A 21578-nucleotide genomic window follows, 5' to 3' on the forward strand; every position below is an offset into this window, starting at 1 on the left:
TTATTCCAAAAGGGCGAGGAGAAGAGAACTGCAGTGAACCAACGCTCACAACTTGGTGACCGCAGGATCACTGGGCGACGGCGACATTCTTGCTATCCAATCACCGGGAAATCTGGAGAGAACGCTCTGGATTGGTCAGAGAAAACATCCCTCCAGGTTCATTCAAGGAGGGGCTTGGTGTGGGCGCGGCCGGCAGAGCATTTTGGCCAATCAGAGAACGCATGGGGGCGGGCTTGGCAGCAAGAGGGTGAAACGGAGCCTATCTGAAGGCGACTATCCGCCAATCAGATCCGCCTGTCGCTAACGGAGGGGGAGTGGCCTCCGGCGGCGGGTTCCCTACTGCTGAGGCCCAAGCGTGGAGGAGGTGGGGCCCCGGGGGGCCTGGGCGGGGCGAGCGGTGTCGGCGGCGGAGCCGGATACGGGCGGCGCCGCGGCCGCCGCGGCCCTGGGGATGGGCGGAGCCCCGGCCGCCAGTGCTGGTGGCCGCTGCGAGCGGCCGCCTCTGCTCCCGCGCGTTGCTGCTACCCAGGGTGGCGGTATGCTGGGGAAAGGGGTAGTCGGCGGTGGCGGCGGCACCAAGGCGCCGAAGCCCTCCTTCGTGTCGTACGTGCGCCCCGAGGTGAGGGGGCGTCGCGCCGGCGGGGCGTCGTGCTGGAGTGGCCGGGGCGGGGGGCGCCGGGAGCCCCTTCCTTGCCTCCGGAGGGCCGCGAGCGCTTCCTGCCCGTGTGCCGGAGGGGAGCTGAGCGGGATGAGGGCCCAGGGACGCGCTGGGACTCCGGGCGGGCCCGGGTGGGATTCCCTGACGCGGGCGGGCAGGTGCTCGAGCGCAGGGCCCGCCTCACCGGGATACCGGGTGAAGGGGCCCTGGTCGGGAAGGTCCTGCGGCCCGGCTGGCTCCTGGCTACAGTAGAGGGGAGCTGGGGTTTGGGGCACCACGGGAGGGGAAGGGCTGGGGGGACTGACCACCTTCCCCCCACCCCCAACTCCGGGGACCTGCGTAGAGCTTGCAGTCCCGGCGGGTGGGTCTGCCCTGCTCTCGGAATTTCTCAGTGAGTCTGTAGAGCTTGCTTATCTCAGCTGCTTGCTTCTAAGAGTGCTATCTGATGCCGCTGGCGGGATCCCGTGCCCTGCTTCCCGCTTCCCATCAGCACTCCTGGGAGAAAGTGGGGTCGGTCCCGGCCTCAATCAGTGTCTATCTCGTCCTTGTAAATTCCCCTGTCGCTTCTTCCCTCTTTCATTTCACTCCCTCACCATCAGCCTTTCCACCTCCTTCTTGCTTTCCTCCTGGAGTTTTACTGTCACGTTCATTCATTCATTCAAAAGATATTTTTTGAGCTCCTACTCAGGGCCAAACACTGTTCTAAACTGCTTGGGTTATACACCAGTAAACAGAACAAATATCCCTGTTCTCTGGGAGCTTATCTGAGGGAGAGAGGAGTAAACAATCGATAAAATAGATATAAGTAATTATATGGTATATTAGAAGTTGCAGGTGGGATAAGAACAGGGATTGACTGATGGCCCATGGGGCAAAGAACCTGCCTGCCAATGCAGGAGACACAGGAGACATGGGTATGATTCCTGGGTCAGGAAGATGCCCTGGAGGAAGGCATGGCAGCCCACTCCAGTATTCTTGCCTGGAGAATCTCTATGGACAGAGGAGCCTGGAGGGCTACAGTACTTAGGGTCGCAAAGAATTGAACATGACTGAGTGACTAACACTCTTTTTTCTTTTCAATTATATGGTGTATTAGAAGTTGAAAAGTATGGTGGGAGAAGAAAAGACCCCCTTTTCCTCCTTGCACATGGGGCATTTGAGCAAGGACTTGAAGGATGCTTGGGATCTGAGGGTAGAGTCTGGAGTATTGGAGGGCCATCAAGGAAACCAGTCCTGCAGAATCCAGTGAGGGAGGGGGATCCCTGAGTCCTGGGAGAGGAAGTTAGGCTGCAACTTGTAGGCCACGCGGAGCTCCTGATCCAAATGCCTAATGAGATGCATTTTCATTTTTGATTTCTGAAGGGCTTTTTTTTCCCCTGCTCCTCTCTCAGCACTTTAATCAGCAACGGGTGCAGAAGCATTGGCAAATTCTTGTGCTGTCTTCCCACCTCTGTAAAGCAGAGGCAGGTGGGCTGTGAGGAGAGGTGTTCATCAGGGAGTGCTTCTATAAAACCACCAGCGGCCTGAAGCCTTTGCATGTGTATCTTTAAATTCAAATGTGTGTCTTTTTTTCCAGTGCAGAGTCCTCTTCTTATTTTTAGTCCTAATTTTAAAATAAAAACCACTTCCTCTGTAAATGCTTGATAAGGAGTCAGGGTCATCTTGAATATTCAGCAGGCTCCCCTTATAGTATTGAGGGTAAGTAATGTGGTCAGTTTCTCTTTGTGTCTTTTTGATTGAGCCAGGGTTGAAATGCAACTGATCTTTTAACCTTTCCTCTTTAGTGAGTTTCGACTGCAAGCGGAAAGTCTTCTGAAATGTGGCCAGAGCTCAAGAATGTTCCAATTTTTTATCCACCAAGCACACATGTTGTAATTAGGCATATTTTCCCTCTTTGCCCACAGCTCCTGATATATTTCCTTTGAGGGATAATTAGGGAAGGGGAGTGGGTCAACCCCAAAATAAGCCTGAAGTGGTCGCATTTTTCAGATCCTTATAGTTGGCAGTTCTCTTTCCTCGCAATAAAATAATGCTGTGTAGACACTATGCTTCTTTGTTGAAATCTGTCTCTAAAAATATTTTGTGACAGAGGATAAGGCTCTGACCTAAATTGTCTATGAGTTTTAGAAGATAAAGGAATGAAGGAGTGAGGCTGCAATTTGTCATTAAGTATGATCTAGCTTTTGCTAGCCATTACATTATCGGAAATACGTGTGAGCAGTTTTGAGGTGTAGCTTTGTGTCCCTGAGAGCCCTGGGTCTGATAACTTCTATTGGCTCACTTAATAGGAGTCCTTCTGAAGACTGTCATTCTGCTGTTCCTATTCCTTTCCCTCATATCAAGTTCATCTTTAGTGCTTTTCATGTGTGTTTTCCCATCACTTCCTTGTACGCACTTTGCTTTTGTTAGCTGGGAGGTCGCAATTTCTCACACCTCTTTTTGCTGGTAGATCACTAAGCCGCCAGAACAACCTTCAGGATGTAAGGTGCCTTATGGTACCTGTACCCAGTGATGAACTTGTTCTTGACTGATCAGATCTTGTAAGATTTAACAGGATCTGTGTTCTGTATGCCAAAGAGGCTATCAAGAGTTAGCACTTTCTACCAAAAGCAGAAGGCTTAACTGGGTAAAAGTATTTGAAGATGATGCTTTTACACATAATGACTTTTTATTTTTTCCTCTTGTGTTCAGAAAGGGTTGGCATTGGACGGCCTAAAATGAGGGATAGGAGTGTACTTCCTCTGTTAACATTGGATCTCTGCCACGGTAACTTGGCTCTTCTGTCACTGATTCTCCTAAATCAGTGAACTTGCAAGTTAAAATCTTGAACTGTAATTTAGGAACTTTGGTCATGTTTTGTAAACTCTGTCCAGAGGGTGGCACATCAATAAATTTGGTAAATGGGAAGTCGATGGGTTTGGAACAGGTCCCTGAGGTGAACAGGAGGGAGAGAGCTGGACCCGTCTTGGTGGTACCCAGTGGCTGGTACCTGAAAAACATGTCAGCACCTTCACCCCAGCACAGGCGCGGGCACACAGCGCCTCTGTGCAGTGGAACCCTGGATGCCGAGCTCTGCTTCAGCGAGGTGTTCGCTTATAGTTTGGGTGCCGGCTCTTCTTTTCTTATACAGAAAACCCCTGTTTGAATTATTGTGATTTCAGAAACCATTAGTGTTCATTGTAGAAAAATAAGACAATGTAGATAAGCAAACTTTTTTTTTTTTACGGAAAAATTACAAGCTTGTTAGTGACTTGGAGTGTATCCTGTCAGATGTGTATGTAGGGCATATATATATGTGTGTATATATATATGTATATATATATATTTTTTTTTTTACCAAAATGGGATTAATATTGCTGATCACATTATTGTATAATCTGCCCATTTCACCAGAAATGTATATTGTAAATGTCTTTCCATGTCAGTTGTCAACCTGCAACTTCTTTTTAAATTAGACCCCTTTCCCTCAACAGAGACAGACAGTGTGATGGGAGATGTTAGGTAGCACAAAGAGGCCAGGAAGGTAGTATGGTTTTTTTTTTTTTTTTGGTAGTATGGTTTTAAAATGGTTTTCTGGTCAGTTACCTTCTCTGGTACTGAAGGACAACTGATTTCCTTTAGACTGTCAGTTCTGTGCTCAGTTACCTTGAAATTGTAAGCTCTGGTTTGGTAATTCTTAGTGGTTAGAAATGCTTACTGTCTGTACCTGGCTGCTGCTGCTGCTGCTAAGTCGCTTGAATCGTGTCTGACTCTGTGCAGCCCCATAGACGGCAGCCCTCCAGGCCCCCCCGTCCCTGGGATTCTCCAGGCAAGAACACTGGAGTGGGTTGCCGTTGGCCTTCTCCAATGCATGAAAGTGAAAAGTGAAAATGAAGTCGCTCAGTCGTGTCTGACTCTTTGAGACCCCATGGACCACAGCCTACCAGGCTCCTCCATCCATGGGATTTTCCAGGCAAGAGGACTGGAGTGGGGTGCCATTGCTTTCTCCGCTGTACCTGGCAGCTTGTATTAATAAATAAAGCACCATTGTGTGTGTGTGTGCTCAGTCGTGTCCAACTCTCTGCGACCTCGTGGACTGTAGCCCGCCAGGCTCCTTAGTCCATGGAATTCTCCAGGCAAGAATATTGGAGTGGGTAGCCATCCCCTTCTCCAGGGGATCTTCCGACCCAGGGATCGAACCCGGGTCTCCCACATTGCAGGTGGATTCTTCACTGCTGAGCCACCAAAGAGACCCCATTAAATGGTGGTCCTAGGAGAAAGTTCTGATTTAATAAGAACGGGGTCTCTCGTGATGAGAGAGCTGAATAAACGCCTCGGGGTGCTTCTGTGTCGCCCTCTGAAACTAAGACCAGGAAGAATTCATTCAGCTTTGAGGGTCTGCTCTACTTGTGCCCATGTTCGTGTGTTATGCCAAATATGGTGAAGATGTACTTTCTAGTTGAGTTTAGGTCAGTGTTTGACTTGAACGTACTAATAATAGTCATTAGTTACTTAGTTGTGAATTTTTAGAGTTGGAAGAGAATATAGAGATGATCCAGTCTGCCCCTGAACTCTTGGTCTGTTCTGTTGATGTGGAAATGAGGCCCCTTAGGGTTAATTGGTACAGTGCTTTTGTAGAGCAGGGTTAAGAGCTGTCTCCTGAGGCCAGCAGTGCCTGTGACTAAGCCAGACCCACAGGGGTTCAGGAAAGGTTTTACATAGATTTGAGGAGAAAGACAAGAGATATGAAGACTGAGAAAAGTCCAAAAAATCCAGATTTAAAAGCCAGTGCTTTTCATTGATTTCCCAAGGGAGAAGAATGCATCTGATTGCCTCTTCCTCACTTAGGGCCATTTCTTTTGGTTGGGGGGAGGGGGGGAGTGAACCTGTGATCAAGTATGCTTCCCAGAGCTAGGACTGTGGGTATATATTAAAATTAAAAAAATTTTTTTTACTGGTATTGATTAGGCACTTCTGTGTCCCAGAAACTCCTTATCTCATTTCATCTTCATCTGTCTTAATGCAGTGAATACTACCGTGACCTCTCTTTTTTGTGTCTAGACGTGCAAAGTGAGACCCAGAGAGTACCCTGCTCAGGGTCACAGCTGGCAAGGGTGGGTGCCAGGATTTAAACGAGGGTGATCGGACTTCAGGGCCATTCTCTTATCCTTCTGTTTGTGCATGCCAGGGATATCGTATGCCTCATTAACGACAGGCGTGTAGGCATGCCTGGTGTTTGCACATGAGAGTGCTTTTTCCTATTCTCTAGCAGCAGTTTCTTTCTTGGCTTTTGTTAGGTTGTCCACCAGGGGATCATGAGCAGATACGGGGCTCATTGGAGATATGATTAATTTGTTCAGCAGATACTTACTCAGCACCGGCTGGTGATTGGCACTGTTCTAGATGTTGGGGATCCAGGACAGATGAAATGATTGAGATTATTTTTTGGTGGAACATGACAGTATTGGACTGTTAATACCAACTTTGATGACTTTGATGGGTCGATGACAAGAAGATACTGGCTTATCCTAAAACAGACCTCCTTCCTCAGTTCTAGCAAGAAAGGAATACCTCTGAAAGCAAAATCTAGATCCATTACTTTAAGATCCTGTGACTTCTTCTCCATTCCCAACTACTTTTTCTAAGGGCAGAATTTTCTCCTTGAGCTTTGAGATCATCGGTAGTGACTTAACAGGTTATTAAAAGACATGGAGTTCTTCCTGAAACGACCACTTTCCTAGCTGTGGCTTTAGCCTGATGGTCCGTGCAGAGCTTCCGCTTTTTCTCTGTTGCATGTGCTTCCTGCGGCATCTCCCTGGGTCCCTTCCAGCACCACACAGCTTCTGCAGAGGGAGCCCCAGAAGATGTCAGGAGGCTGATGTCAGGCAGTCCTGCCTGCAGCCAGCCACAGCGGCCACTGCAACGGCCCCCATCGTGGCCACCACTCTCCCGCACCCTGCTTCTGTCTCTGATGTCAAAACCAGCCGTGCTGTTAGAGTCTCAGGCTGTGGGACACCCATGCTTAGAAACTTAGAAGTTCTGGATCCTTCTCAGCACATGCTCAGCCGCATATTTGGTGTCCTTTGACTACGTCCACAGGAAACCGTCCTGTGTGACAGTGTGCGTCAGAGAGAACTCAGTTTTTAGGGGGTCAGAAAATTTTCTTTTGTCACTATAAAAGATGTATACCTTATTTTTATGATAAAGACACTATTGCCGACTTTGGAAGTTAGGAAAATGAAACTACCCTTAATATATGCTACCCTAATAACCAAAGTGATTATTTCCATTTTTTTCTTTTAGTATGTCCAGGCTTGGTCTGTGTCTTAACACAGTTGCAATCACAATATGTGTAAAAATTTATAGCCTGCCCTGTGGTAGTCGCGTTTGAACATGGCACCTCTGATTCCTGTCAGCAGAGCAGAAACTTAAGAGCTGTTTTTTCAGCAGGGAGCCACCCTCAGTTTTTCATGTGACTCCTTTTTTTTTTAAGTTTTATTTATTTATTTACTTCTGCACTGGCTGCACTGGGTCTTCATTGCTGCCTGTGGACTTTTCTCTAGTTGCAGCGAGTGGGGGCTGCCCTAGCCCTGGTCGCGGGGCTTCTCATGGCAGTGGCTGTTCTTGTGGTGGAGCGCAGGCTCTGGGGCACGTGGGCTCAGTAATTGTAATGTACGGCTCAGTTTCCCAGCAGCATGTGGGGTCTTCCCAGACCAGGGATCGAACCCGTGTCCCCTGCACTGGCAGGTGGATTCTTAACTCCTGGCCACCAGGGAAGTCCACACTTGTGACCTCTGATGTGATCTTTTGGAGACCGCGAGGAGAACAGAGGGTTTGCAGTTTTAATGAATCACTTAGAGTCAGCCTCTTGAGGTAGATTGGGAGTTAGGATTGAATCGGAATAATTCTGCCAACCTCTAATCTGCTGCCGCTTTGGAAGGAAGAAGAGGGGAGGTAGACATGGAGAGGGACTCCGGAGGGAGCAGACCTTTCCGAGAGCTGGAAGGGCCACGGGGCCTCCCCTTCCCCTAGGCACCTCTGCGTACCTGGGTCACTCTCCAGGGAAAGCAACCACTTGTCATTCCTCTGTCCTGCCACCTATGTGTGAGGCCAGTCCTGCCAAGCCTCAGTTGTATTTTTACTGGAAAAGTGGAAATAGTGACATCTGTCTTATCTGATAGGTGTATGTGAACAGTTATGAATCAGAGCTGTGATTGTGCACAGCGGGTGCTGCTTAGCAGAGAATTTGGTAGCTAGCTGGGTAACCTTCAGGAGATGTGGGCTTTCATTGTTACTGTTATTCAGGAGCCCCCTGGAGGGTTCCAGAAAGTACTCAGTCATCAGTCTTAGAATACAGAAATCTTTCCCTAAGCTAAGGTGTTAATGACAGGGGAGTGTTTTAGTTGTGGCAGTTGTTGCCATGGCACCGTGCCCGGAAAGTTCGCTGTGTGGTAACTCTTTCTTAGAGTGTTTTTCACTATCTCTGAAAGTTTCTTTTCCTCTTTTCTTATTTCCTTTTTACTTTTGAGAATGCTTTGATTATATTTAAAATTCCAACCTAATGAGAACACTGAGTGGTTGGCTTTTTTTTCATTGTTAACATTTGGCCTTTGACATTTTGCTGGATTCATTCTGTGGACTTATTTTTTCCTCTCTCCTCATTTCTGAGTCTCTCCATCATAGGCCACATTTTGTGCATTTATCACATCTGGTCAATGATTTATCGAAGATATGAGTAAGGAAAATCAAATCACCTCTGGGAGTAATAATTCTCTTTATGTGCTCCAAAGGCAGTAGCCAGATCGTGTGCTGTTTTGACTTTAAATGCTTCAGTCCTCGTACACCTGGCTGGTGAGCGGCCTTTCAGAGGAGGAGTCTAAGCCCTCACTTGTTCGCTTTCTGGGGAGAGGGTGGCTTCACCCAGGAGAAAAGCAGGACTTGGGTATGAAAGCGCTGGCCGCAGGGGTGACATATTTTGAAGTCTGCCTTTTCCCTGGTGACAGATGGTCAGCCCCCGTTTCAGGCAGTGATCCTGAGCTGCTGGATTTTTTTGGTTGTTTGTTTGTTCTTGTTTTTGCTGAGAGGGTTTTTGTTTTTGTTTTTAAAATTCCTGAGAATGCCTTTGACGGGAATGGTCCCAGTTTTTTGGATGAAAAATCTCACTGCGTTCCTACCCTTTTCTCCATACATAAGATCGTATCCCTGTCTTGCTTGAATCCCTTGAGGTTGGCTTCCCAGTGTGACTTCCCCTCTCTGAGCCTCCCTTTGTTTCTTCATGTAACGTTGGGTGCCCATCTTCCTGGCAGGCTTATTTTGAGCATGAGCAGAGACACCCTGTACGCCCAAACAATAACTTGAACTGGGAGAATTACTGAGTGTGTCGCTGCCATTTGCTAAGCACCGTGTTAGAATTAGGAATGAGAGAAAAAAGCAGCCTGTGTGCTCAGGAGGCCCACGTTCTGCCGGCGAGATGGCACATCGACAGATGGCCACGATGCGTGGAGGTAGGTGCTGCCTGTTGACAAGGGAGGAGAGCATGGCGCTCCCGGGCACGGGGGAGGGCCCACTGCGGCCCCGCGGCAGCATCTGGCCTCATTGGGAGGCTGCGTGGGACTTGGAAGGGGCAGCGTTGACGTGGGCTCTGGTGTGGGGAGGAGGAGGCTGCAGGCAAGAGGGACAACTTGGAAGACTCACAGGTGTGTGGGGACCAGGTGGTCGGACCGTCTGTCTTCATCTCTTATGTAAGGTGCACGTGGGCGTGCGAGCGAGCGTGGCAGGTCCTGAAGAATAGAAGCCGGGGGTACCGCTGGGACCTGCAGTTTTTCCCTGTTTCTGTGAATGCTGCTGTTCAGGTCAGCCTGGCTCTTGGTGAGCCTGTAGGCAGCTTCTCATTTGCCCCAGTTCCTCTTGCTCCAAGATCATGGAAGAGCTACTGCCGCAAGGCCTTCAGCTCCTTGCCAGCTCCTCTGCTGACCTAGCATCTATACATAACAGCCCTGGGGGGCTTCCCTGGTAGCTCAGCTGGTAAAGAATCTGCCTGCAATGCAGGAGACCCCGGTTCGATTCCTGGCTAGGGAAGATCCCCTGGAGAAGAGATAGGCTACCCACTCCAGTATTCTTGGGCTTCCCTGGTGGTTCAGATGGTAAAGAATCTGCCTGCAATGTGTAAGACCTGGGTTCGATCTCTGGGTTGGGAAGATCCCCTGGAGGACGGCATGACAACCCACTCCAGTATTCTTGCCTGGAGAATCCCCATGGACAGAGGAACCTGCTGAGCCACAGTTCATGGGGTCACCAAGAGCCAGACACAACTGAGTGACTCAGCCCAGCCCTGGAGGGGGACAAGGAGGGGCACCCAGAAGGAAGTGCCATGTGTTTCTGCAGCTGCTGTTGGTCCCATCAGTTAGCTTAAATGATGAGACCGTGGTGGTCCCGTGACCGCCCCCAACCCCTTTCTCCTCGCGCTGTGTACATCCCAGCACTGCCCTCCTCACTGTCAGTGTCACGAGGGGTTAGGGCATGGCTTTGGAATTAGAGTTCTGCTACTCACTGCGTGGATTTAGGCTGGGTATGTAAGTTCTCTAAACCTCAGTTTCTGTATGATGGAAATAAAGGTCATAGTATCCAGCTCATACCAGTGTCGTTAGTCTCAAGTGAGGCCCTCCATGGACAGTTGCTAACTCGGCACAACTTGGCTTGCAGTAAACGCTTAGGAAGTGTTAACTGCAGTACTTGCTGTTAAGTCTTCACCCCGGAAGTCGCAGCTGTGTGTCTTCGTTCGCGCGTTTTTGTCTTTGGCCTCTGGAGCAGGTCCCGATAATGGCCAGATTTGACCTGCGTTCCTTTTGAGCATCATTCTCCGCTCTCCCTCTCAGAGGCGTGAGTCTGGAGCCGGGGGCGCCATCCCTCCTGTGGGATCCTGCTGTACCCACAGTGGGCACCCTTTCCATCTCCCTCCCAGCACGGTTTTCTTTCTCAGCTGTTTCATGGATGCCCTCTCTGCCCTCCTATAACAGTATCTTCCCTTGTCTCGGGGCTTCCAGCGGGACCCGGGGTTTGGGCAGCATGTTAGGTCCTGGGCCTTTGCCTTCAGTTCAGCTTCACTTCCCTCCTTCCCAGCTGCTGCCAGCACCTCTCTCGTTTCCTCAGTCCTGTGTGGTCCAGACCCAGCACTTCCTCTGATGCCCGGGACCACCAACCACAGCTGCTTACCTTACACAGGTTCTCCCACCTGCCACTGCTCCGTTCCGAACCCCCCTCCCCTAGACACCCCTCACATCATGGCCAGGCTCCTTTTGGACTCCGCCTTGACGTGTCATTTTCCTCTTTAAGGGTCTTTCATGCCCCCTGCCCCTTTCACTGGTCCGAACCTTAGCACCTTTCCCAGGCTCACCCAGATTCTGCCTGCTTCTGGTTTGTCGATAGAGCAATAGTTTGGATTCAGGAACCTTGGGCTGTGGCCATTTCTTATCTGAGTGTCCTCGAGGAAGCCTCTTCACCTCTTTGGGTCTCATTTCCTGGATTAGGCAAGTGTTTTTAAACATATTTTGTGCAAGGAGCTTTAAAAAAAAACAACAACACCACATGGTTCTTGAACAACTTTTTCAAAACTCACTGTCCCCAGTCCTGCTCTAGAGATTGAGCTATGAACCCCCGGGGGCGGGGGGAAGGGTGTATGTGAGTGGTGTGTGGGGGTAGGGAGTGGAAGGGGACCTGCAATAGGAACCTGTATTTTTTTTAGCTCTCTAGCATCTCTTCCTGGAGGCTTTCTTGAGAACTGCTGTTTCAGATGAAATCACAGAGGAAGCCCAAGCGTAGAGACAGACCAGAAGAGAGAGGGTGTGAGCGGTGCAGTGTGAAGGCCGCTGACCAGGCCGAACCGAGGGCTCCTGTCCTTCAGCCCCTGTTTCCTTCAAGCCTTTCCTCGTGATTGGCAGCCTCCTCCTTTGTGTCCGTCGTACAGGCTGGCTGTAGCTGTGGGTTTTGGTGGTGCCATCGAGCGTTTACGTTTATTGTCTCCTCCTTTGTGCTCTGTGGCTGTGGCTCTTATTTCCCCAGCAGGACTGTAAGCTCCTCGAGGGCAGGGCTGAAGTGCCCACCACTCAGCGTGGCCTTGTGGAGCGCACGGTGGCTTCAGGGTGGGTGAATGGACTCAGGGCCAGGGCCATCTGGGGAGAGGCCGCCAGAAGGTAGCTGGCGGGCCCTTCACTTGGAGGTCGTGTTCACCTCTTCTGCAGAGTGAGCTTTGGGGGCCGAGTTTAAGAACTATGTGAGGAACTTCGGTGTGATCGCTGACTTGACTCTGGGTCTTTGTGCCCCAAGAGTCTGCTTTGGCAAGAGGTGTTTTGCCTAAAAATATTCCTTTTCACTGTCACTGTGGTGCTGAGGTTGGTAGACTGTTGCCCTCTGTGGATGCGTGAAGCCCAGCTGTTGCCCACAGTGTGTCTCGGGCCGCCCTTAGCTTCCCCAGGCAGCTCCTGAGCTCAGGCCCTGTCTTCTGGAATCGAGCCAGCTCTTTGGCGAGGTCAGCTCTGTGGGTTTTGAGGCTTACGCTGCCCATGGGTCTCACCATTTCCTCTCTAGCTTGAGTTTCCCACCAGGGAGAATGTGATAAAGGGTTTGGATTATTTAAAGGCCTGGGGAATGCCTAGTAAGAGGGATCCTTGCTAAGAAGCCGGAGTCAACCCCCCGCCGCTGTGCAGTGGGTGATGAGCTGTCAGAACAGGTGAGGGCTTTACTGCGGGTCATCGTGGCGAGCAGTTCCTTTCTTCCTTCAAAAAAAAAAAAACTGAGATAAGGGGGACTAGCAGAAGATCTAAATGGGAGAGAAGGGATTTAGAATGACACATGAGTCAGTCTGGCTCAGCTGTTGTGGGTGGTGGTGGGCAAGGGCACTGTGGGAGGTCGTTGCCTGTTCCCTGGCCCTGGAGACTTGTCAGAGTCGAAGGGATACTTGATGGTACTATTTTGTAATAAGAGAAAAGTTTAAGATTGTCTGCCTAGGGCTGTGGGAAGAACGGGGTGACTGCTCTAGGGTACAGGCAGCTTTGGGTACCTGAACATATTCTAGAGTTGACTATGGTGACAGGGGTACGATCCTGTGAGTGGACTGATAAACACCTTGATTTGTATACTTTAAATGGGTGAATTGTATGGTATGGTAGTTATGTCTTAATAAACTCTTATGGAATCACAGTTTATGAATCAGAATGACCAAACTTAGGGTCTGAAGTCTTGAGTTCTAGCTTCACCACCTATTTAGCCCTCTGAGCCCAGGCACATCATCTAACCTCCTGGAGCCTCACTGGTTTTATCTATGAAGCGAGGATGAAAATTTCTTATGGGATTGTTGTTAAGACAAATGACACGGGGCATGTGAAAGAGGACATAGCAAAACCTCTGCTAATTACATATTTATATGTTTAAGTTAGACGTCTATTTTTGTGGATAATGGATGTTTAGCCTGAAATGCTCCTGGGAGTTCCCAGCTCGCCCTGTGAAATGAACACTGCTTGTGGCTGAGAACTGATTTGCATGATGTATAAAGAGCAGAGTCCTTAAAGACCAGGTCTCGAACTGCCTCATGTCTGTGGTCTGGGACCTTGAGTCCAGACAGAGAGCGTCAGTTCGCCTCTTACTGGACGTCAGATGCTGACATCGTGCTTTATTGTAACAGTAGTTGTTGCTTGTCTCCACCTGCCAAGGCAGTGTACTGTTAGTAGAGTCGAGCTGTGGTCAGCGGCAAAGCTGGTACCTGGTCAGGCTGGCTCGATGGGGTGCAGAGCCGTCTGTCAGCAGCCTTGGAAATCGGCTCTAAGAAACAAATCCTAATTTGATTTCTCCAGCTTCCTAGACTTCAACAGTAGGTAGACTCACTCAGTCTCTAAACTCCATCCTTAGTGATCAGGCTTCTGATTCAGAGTCTGTTTTTGAATATGCTCGTGCCCTACTGCTGAGACTAGAGAGTGTTTCAGGAAGCCAGCTAATAAGGGAGAGGTGTGAGGAAAGATCAGTAATACTTGCCACTGATCACATACTTAGGTGGTAGTGTTTATTTATTTATTCTTAAGCTTTAAAATTTGAAAAAAAATTTTTTTTTGTTTGAAGTATAGTCATTGTAGAATATTATAGAAGTTGGGCCTCCCAGGTGGTTCAGTGGTAAAGAATCCTCCTGCCAGTGGAGAAGACATGGGTTCGATCCCTGGGTCGGGAAGATCCTGGAGAAGGAAGTGGCAACCCCCTCCAGTATTCTTGCCTGGGAAATTCCACTGACGGGAATCTGGCAGGCTACAGTTGATGGGCTTGCAAAGAGTCGGACATGACTGAGTGACTAATCTCACACACACATTATAGGTGTACAACAGTGATTCACAATATTAGGTAGTCAATTTGAATAGAATTGTCTGAAGAACTATGTCTCAGATTAAAAAATATTTACCAGGATCAGGAATTGTATGTCTCTTTGTATTTTTTTATGCAGGCTTTCAGTAGACTTTTATTGGCAATTTGTCATCTAGGAGCATGTTAGTTGTTGAGGCTAAAAATACAAAAAGTACAGCTCCAGCCCCCATTTAGCATCACTCGATGGGGAGACAGACAAGGAAAGAGACTACTGCAGTATAAGAAAGGTTTGCAGAGGATGTGAGCTATGTGACAAGTGGGTTGGATGGTGAATTGGCTGGGCGGGACTGGGGAGGGGGATGAGGGGCTCTGTGGGTGTGGGGCGGGATAGAGGCAGTGTGACGGTAATCACAGAAGTGTGCAGTGTGCAAGGTACACCCGATGGTGGCTGGGGTAAGTGCCGCAGCCAGGACGACGGGTGTGGATGGCTTCTGGAGCTGTTAAGAAAGCAGAGCAGACAGAAATACGAGAGGCAAGGGAGAGCTGAGAATGGCTGCCGGGTGGATGGTGGGGCTGGAGTCCAGAGGACCGCAGGTTCAGGGAGGGACGGGGGAAGTGAGGAGCTGACTTAGAAATGGGAATTTGGAGGGTCTGAGGGCCATTCTAGCGCGAGTGGCCGGATCCCTGAAGAGGACTCTGGAGTAAAGGTCCGTTTAAGGGGAGGAGGGCCATCAGCATGTGTTGCTGGAGAGTTTCCCCAAGGAGCAGAGGTCCTGTGAGGAGATGCCCAGAAGGGAGATGAGGAAGAACAGCCAGACAGCGGATTGGTTGTTTGGCCCGGAACTCATTTCTGCTGATTCTCAGGTCTCAGTCTGAATGGCACTTCCTGAGGGTAGCAGTCTCTTCTGGCCTCCCCTCCGAATGTGGTTAGGTGTTTGTGCGTGTCCCCGTGGTGGCCTGCCCGCCCCCGCCCCCGGTGTAGCATTGCACACGTGCCGTCATCGCTGCCTGCACTGCGGTCGGACCCCCATGTGCTCTGGGGAGGGGGGGCTGTGCGCTGCGTTCACGCCTTCTTTTGCTGGTGCAGCAGGTACCTGAGAAAGGACAGTGTGATCAGTGAAAGAGTGTCTGAAAGGCCAGGGGGAGGAGACAGTGTTGCTGGGGAGGATGTGGTTGGCGGGCAGGCACAGAATTGTTGTAGTGAAGGGCATGGCGCTAGGCAGGCAGGCCCAGGCTCAGGTCTCGCTTCACGTACCCTTGGTCAGCCTCACTCTCCTCATCTCTAAAATGGGAGCAGTAATGACAGTCAAGAACTGTGAGGATTAAACGAGATGTGTAGAAAGAGAACCTTCTGACACCTTTGGTGTCTATTAATATGTTACTGGCTTCCCAGGTGGCACAAGTGGTAAAGAACCTGCCTGCCAGTGTAGGAGATGTAAGACACACAGGTCCCATCCCTGGGTTGGGAAGATTCCCCTGGAGGAGGGCATGGCAACCTACTCCAGTATTCTTGTCTGGAGAATCCCCATGGACAGAGGAGCCTGGCGGGCTCTACAGTCCTTGGGGTCACAAGAGTCAGACATGACGGAAGTGACTTAGCATAATGAATGGATATTTATAGCACTGATTCCCTAGTTTTCCAGTTGTTATTTCTTTATGTGTCAGTTTAAATGTCTTGAATGCTGGAGTCAATTCACCGTCTTTTATCCCAGGCGTTTGGTGGTTAGCCTACCTGGAAGCTGTTTGTTGAAATCAGTCAGTATCCATTGGAGGCAGGTCCACCTTGCAGCTCTGAGGACACAGCTTGAGTGTTGACTCACTGGTTTCGCTCCACAGGCTCACTGCAGCCTTGTGCTCTCTGCCACTCCTTCTCAGAGACGAAAGTCTGAGCGATCAGGTGGACGCCTTTTAAATGCTGGACCAGCTGCGCAACAAGGCGGATGTACATACTGCCACTGAACAGTGCAGTGGAATATAGTGAACATATTATGTTAACTATAGTTATAGTTATATATATATAGTTATATATATAGTTATATATATATATAACTATTATATAATCATAGTTAACATAATTATGTTGCCACAATTAAAAAAATGGAAAAGAAATCCATGCTGGGCCAGCTGTGTGAGGTGGGTCCCAGTGGGCGTGCCTCTAGCAAGCTTGCTGGAGAATGGGTGGCAGTTCTCACATCTTGTCTGGCACGCAAGTGGCCACAACGGGCGTGCCTCTGGCTCAGCGCGGGGCGGGGCTCCTAGGCCACGTTGGGGCAGCGAGTCCTGGGAACTGCTGATTGTCCAAGCGCAGCAGGAACAGAGGTAGCTCCTTTTGATCTGTGGGGTAAAATGTACGGAAACCGGAAGACCTGCTGTTTGTGCCCCTTATCCCCTTTTAAAACAAACAAACAGGGAGCCATAGCATTGGGGTAAATATCAAAATAAGCAGTTAACCAAAAAACCCAACCTTGATCCCACCCCTCTGGCATAACTGCCCTCCATTTATTTCAAGCCGCTGTTCTGACTGAATTCAGGCCTCTCGGATTCCCGGGTTGGAAGACTTGGGCGTTCTGTGACCAGCGCCAGCTGGCAGTCTCTGCCACTCTCTTGTGTCTAATAGCAAGCTCTCTCAGAACTCAGAGACATGCTGCACAAACCACAGGGGCCCTGGTTAACACCCCATTTGTTGAAAATTTGCATCACTTTCCAATTGAGTTCCTTTCAGGGCCTGTGGCAGAGAAAAAAAGTCTGTCAGCATAACTAGTAGAACCAGTTCTGCTTGATTGTTAAAAGAACTGTACTTTCCTAACCTTCTTTTCTTATACATTGAACATGATATGCAGTTGGGGTCAGTAAGGGATTTCATCCCACATGTCCAGCTCCGGAAATAAGGCTGTGGCCATTTGCTGATAAGGCAGCTGGCAGGGAGTGTCACAGTTGAAGGGTCCTGGGCTGGAAGGAGCAGAGGGTTAAGGGGGAGCCCAGGGCCCTTTGCTGAAACCAGGTGACAGTTAAGAAGCTCCCACTGCTCCAGAGAGCAGGGAGAGGGTAGATGCAGCTGTCCCTGGACGCTGGTTGAATTGCCTGTGAGATCGTGGGAGGACACCAAGTCCATCCATGGTGGCTTCTGCCCTGCCTCTCTCACTGGACAGGCTTCACGACTTCCAGTCTTTCTGGATGAATATCATATGCGTGACAGTCTTCAATGGAATGTTCTTTCCAGTAACATGAGAGCATTTGGTGATGCCGCCCGTGTTAATGCCCAAGCCTAGATATTGTTTCTTAATCTTCCAAATGTTTCTCTGGCCCCTGCTGGAGTGGTTTAAAAACCTCTCGTTACTTAAAGTCATTATTAACTAAATTACTCAGTGAAATCTTTTGAGCACTTACTGTTTGCAAGGCCTGTGTTGGGGCTTCCCAGCAGCATTAGTGGTAACAAACCCGCCTGCCAATGCAGGAGACATAAGAACCATGGGTTTGATCCCTGGGTAAGGAAGATCTGCTGGAAGAGGGCATGGCAACCCACTCCAGTATTCTTGCCTGGAGAATGCCATGGACAAAGGACCCTGGTGGGCTACAGTCCATGGGGTCACAAGGAGTCAGACGTGACTGAAGCAACTTAGCAGGCACATGCACACACACTGGATTCTGGGGCAATATGATGAACAGAAAAACAGAGAGCCTGCCCTCAAAAGAGCTTGTAAACTGATGGGGAGAGAGACTTAAATAATTACATAAACAGATGTGATACTGCAATTGTGACAAGTGCTAAGAGGGAGAGATACACAGGGCTTAAAGAACCTGATGGCAGAGAAGGCTTCCCAGAGGAAACGACCCTTGTCCTGAAGTCTGATGGGTGCACAGAAACTCACAGGGCAGAGAGGAGAAACATGCCACGCAGGGGCTTGGACTCCAGGCAGGAAGGAGCTCGGCAGGTATGAGAGGCTGACAGAAGGCCGGTGTGGCCGACATTCAGACTGAGGGGGAGAGTGTGGGAGACCAGGCTGGACGGGGAGGCAGGGACGAGGCTGTGCAGAACCTGGCGGGCGTTGTCAGGTCATTGTCCTTCTCCCAGCAGTCACCCAGAGCAGGCTGTGTCCTGAAGGGTCACGGCCCCTCCAGGGTGGGCAGTGGGTGCCAAAGGGGCAGATGCAGGCTGAGCAGTTGGAAAGCTGCTGCACTGGTCCACGTGGGAGACGATGAGAGCCTGGACTAGGCTGGTCCTGGTGGAGGTGAGAGAGGAGCATGGGCTCTGGGTGTCTGTAATAGGCAATACCAATAGGATTTGGTCCCAGACTGGATACTGAGGGTGAAGGGGAAGGAGGTGTAAAGGGGACTCCTAGATGACATGCTCTTGAAGGGAAGCAGAGGGTAGCCCAGACCATACTGTGTTATTTGCCTTGGGACCTTTCCTGGAGTGTGGGACTGCACAAGGTTCTCACGGAACTCTCCAGGGTTGGCTGGAGTGACGCTGAGAGACCTGGGCCTTGGAGGATGGAGTGGAATAAGTCCTAAGAGGTGAGCCCTCGGCTGGTGTTGAGGAAGCCCCCGAGTTCTTCCCCACACAGCGGCCATTACTCTTGGGGGTAGATGTATTTTTTTTTTCTTTCAGCCTCTTTTCCTCTCCACAACAATTTGAGGCTCTTCCTGGGGCTTCCCAGGTGACTCAGATGGTAAAGAATCTGCCTGCAATGTGGGAGACCCGGCTTCAATCCCTGGGTCAGAAGATCCCCTGGAGAAGGGGATGGTTACCCACTCCAGTATCCTTGCCTGGAAAATCCCACGGACAGAGGCTTCAGTCCATGGGGTCGCAAAGAGTCAGACACGACTGAACAACGAACACTTTGGGTTCTTTCAGTGATGCTTGTCTAGCAGATACATTCAGTGATCTTCCTGTGCTGTTTTCCTTCATTCCACAGAAGAAGTAATGTGGCCTCGTGTAAGAACTCAGGTTGAGCCAGCTATCAGGTTTGACTTCCACCTCCACCACATGCTAGCTGAGTGTCTTCACCTGCAGAGTGGAGGGAAGACTGGGTATAAGAGCCCTCCCTCAAGGCTTGCTGTGAGGATTAAATGAGTCAATAAGTATAAAGCCCTTTAAACAGTGCCTGGCACTTAAGACTCTAGAAATGTTTGTTACTATTATATATACCTCTCAGCCTCCGTAAGCGCTGGCCCTTGAGAGTAGCCGCTTTGATGTTCACAGAGTGGACACTTGTGATTTCTGCAGTCCACCAGCAACCCCTGAGTCACGATGGAGTAATTTGTGATGTCAGTAAGGAAGAGATTGTATTTTCTCATCCAGTTGTAAAGGTCAAGTTGGATAGCCTTTAATCACTCACCCAGTAAATTTGCCCAAGAAGACAGCAGCTGATTACACGTTGAGAACTCAGCTTGATCAGGAGGAGGAGGTACACGTGGGAATTTCATTGTGTCCTGTAACCCTTGGTGCATCCAGACGTGGGCTGTGACTTATTGTTAACCACTTCCCCTCTTCTCTGTTCAGCTATGCTCATTCCCCCAGGATCAGCAACAGCAGATATTACAACTCTTGTTTCTCAAAAAAAAGAGAAAACACTTGGAAGTATTAAAATATTATCTCCATATTTGTTAGTTCTTTCTGTGTTTTTCTTATGGAGTCCAAAAAAAGTACTATAAAAATATGTAGGCAAAGGAGCTGTAAGACGTGAGAACTCTCCATTCTCCGTTCCCTGACTTCTCCCCCACCTGTACAGGTGGCTTCGCAGAGAAAAGGGGAAATTTCACTTTTTTTCTAAGGAAACGGTTTCCTTTTCATTCCTGTTTACACAGCCTGATTTATTGGAGTCCCCTAGGTAGTTTCTCTTCTCAGGACTAGGTATATTTTGATTTCAGGGGTGAAGGGGTGGTTGATGGTGATGGTGCTTATTTATACTGTTTTTGAAATGATAAACAGAGACAGGTTAGATATCAGTGATGTGGGTACTAGATGTTAGTGATATTAGCCTGCGGTATGGCTCTTTAAATTCCAGTGCGAAAATGCTTATATAAGTTTTTATTCTCAGTTTGTCACCAACTTTCAGTAGCTTAATCTACTCTGTGTATGTGTGTGATCTTAGTTCCCTTATCAGGGATCGAACCCAGGCCCCCGACAGTGAAAGTATCAAGTCTTAACCACTGGACCACCAGGGAATTCTCAGTTTACCCTACTTTGAATAAACTCGGCAGATGAGAAAACTCCTTTTCTCGCTATGCCTGAGCAGTCTCTTCCTCAGATGTGGTGTTCGCTTAAGGAAGCTGTTAGTTTACTCTTTTGGTCATGTAAGTGGGTTCAGAGTACTTTCTATTGCAGAAGAAAAGACACCAAATGACCAGACCTAACTCATTGTAGAAAACAAGTCCTATTAATAGAAAACGGCCATTTCTTTTTCCATGACTTCAGATAGTCCTGTGTAGTCAAAGTCTAATGGAATTAGGACCAGCCTGGGTGTTGCTAATCGCAAGAGTTTTCTTTTCTTTTTTTTTTTTGCAAGAGTTTTCTGATCCACAGAAAAAAGAATTGAGAAGTATCCTAAGTGGAGTCAGTTTCGTTTAATGTGGGAAACAGGATTGACAAAAGAAACAGAAATTATTCTGCTCATGCAGAATCTTAAATAATTACAGCTCTTAAGTAGTATGTTGAAATCTTTATTTAATCATCAGAGGAAAGGAAGAGAAAAAGAAAGGAATCAAGAAGGACAGATTCTGCTCAGTCCAATAGTTGTAACAAATCTCGTTTACTGAATATGTATGCCAGGTGTTTACACCCATTTCTGTTCATAACCTCATACTAGGTTGTGTTGTTTCCATTCACACAGGAGGAAACCAAGCTCAGTCACGTTAAATGGCAAGCCCAAGTTCATGTCTGTAGGTACCAGAGCTGGGTTTGGACTGTTGCCTCAAGTCCGTATTGTTTTTAATACATGCACAGAGACAAATTTGGAGAAACCAGGGGAAAGACAAAACTTAAATTCCTAGTACTATGCTGTTTTAAAAATACAACTCTGCTTTATTTTTTTTATTTATTTTTTTTAAATTTGTTTATTGACTGTACCAGGTATTAATTGCAACATGTAAATTCTTAGTTGAGGCATGTGGGGTCTAGTTCCCCAACTAGGGATCAAACCCAGGGCCCCTGCATTGGGAGCCCAGAGTCTTAGCCACTGGACCACCGGGGAAGTCCCACAACTCTGCTTTAAAAAAAAAAAGGTAAATTTTGTTCTGAGATAGACATGGGTTGCCACCTAATATGTAGCCACAAATGCATCTTCCCCCTCCAATTTTCTATTTTAGCGGAGAAAACAGAGTATTAAGTGTCCACTTTAGAGCAGTGGAGTGACTTGGAGGAAATAAAAATGTTTGTATTATGTCTCTTTAGCACTCGGTGCCAGATGTGATCGAAAGAAATTGTGTTTTGGAACCTTTAGGGATGTTATGTTGCCTCTTGGAATTTGCCCTTCTGCCTGGATGAAATTAAACTGAGAATAACAACTTTGGTTTTTGACTCAGAGCCCTTGTAAGCAGTGAAGGGTTGACGTGAACATTTACAAGCATCTGGCCTAGGAGAGCTTCATGGTAGAGACCC

At 48.7% G+C, this 21578-nt stretch overlaps 1 protein-coding gene across 1 annotated transcript in view; it reads left to right on the top strand.

Moving 5' to 3' along the window:
• Positions 1–406: 406 nt before the first annotated feature.
• The window catches only part of MTMR12 (myotubularin related protein 12), a 66251-nt gene continuing 45079 nt past the window's right edge, over positions 407–21578 (top strand). Inside the window, exon 1 of the mRNA XM_043887331.1 lies at positions 407–619. Coding sequence (XP_043743266.1) covers positions 452–619 — 168 coding nt within the window. The 5' untranslated portion in view covers positions 407–451. The remainder of the gene's footprint in view (positions 620–21578) is intronic.

This window comes from Cervus elaphus, chromosome 25 (assembly GCF_910594005.1).
Source record: "Cervus elaphus chromosome 25, mCerEla1.1, whole genome shotgun sequence".
Classification (NCBI taxonomy): Eukaryota; Metazoa; Chordata; class Mammalia; order Artiodactyla; family Cervidae; genus Cervus; species Cervus elaphus.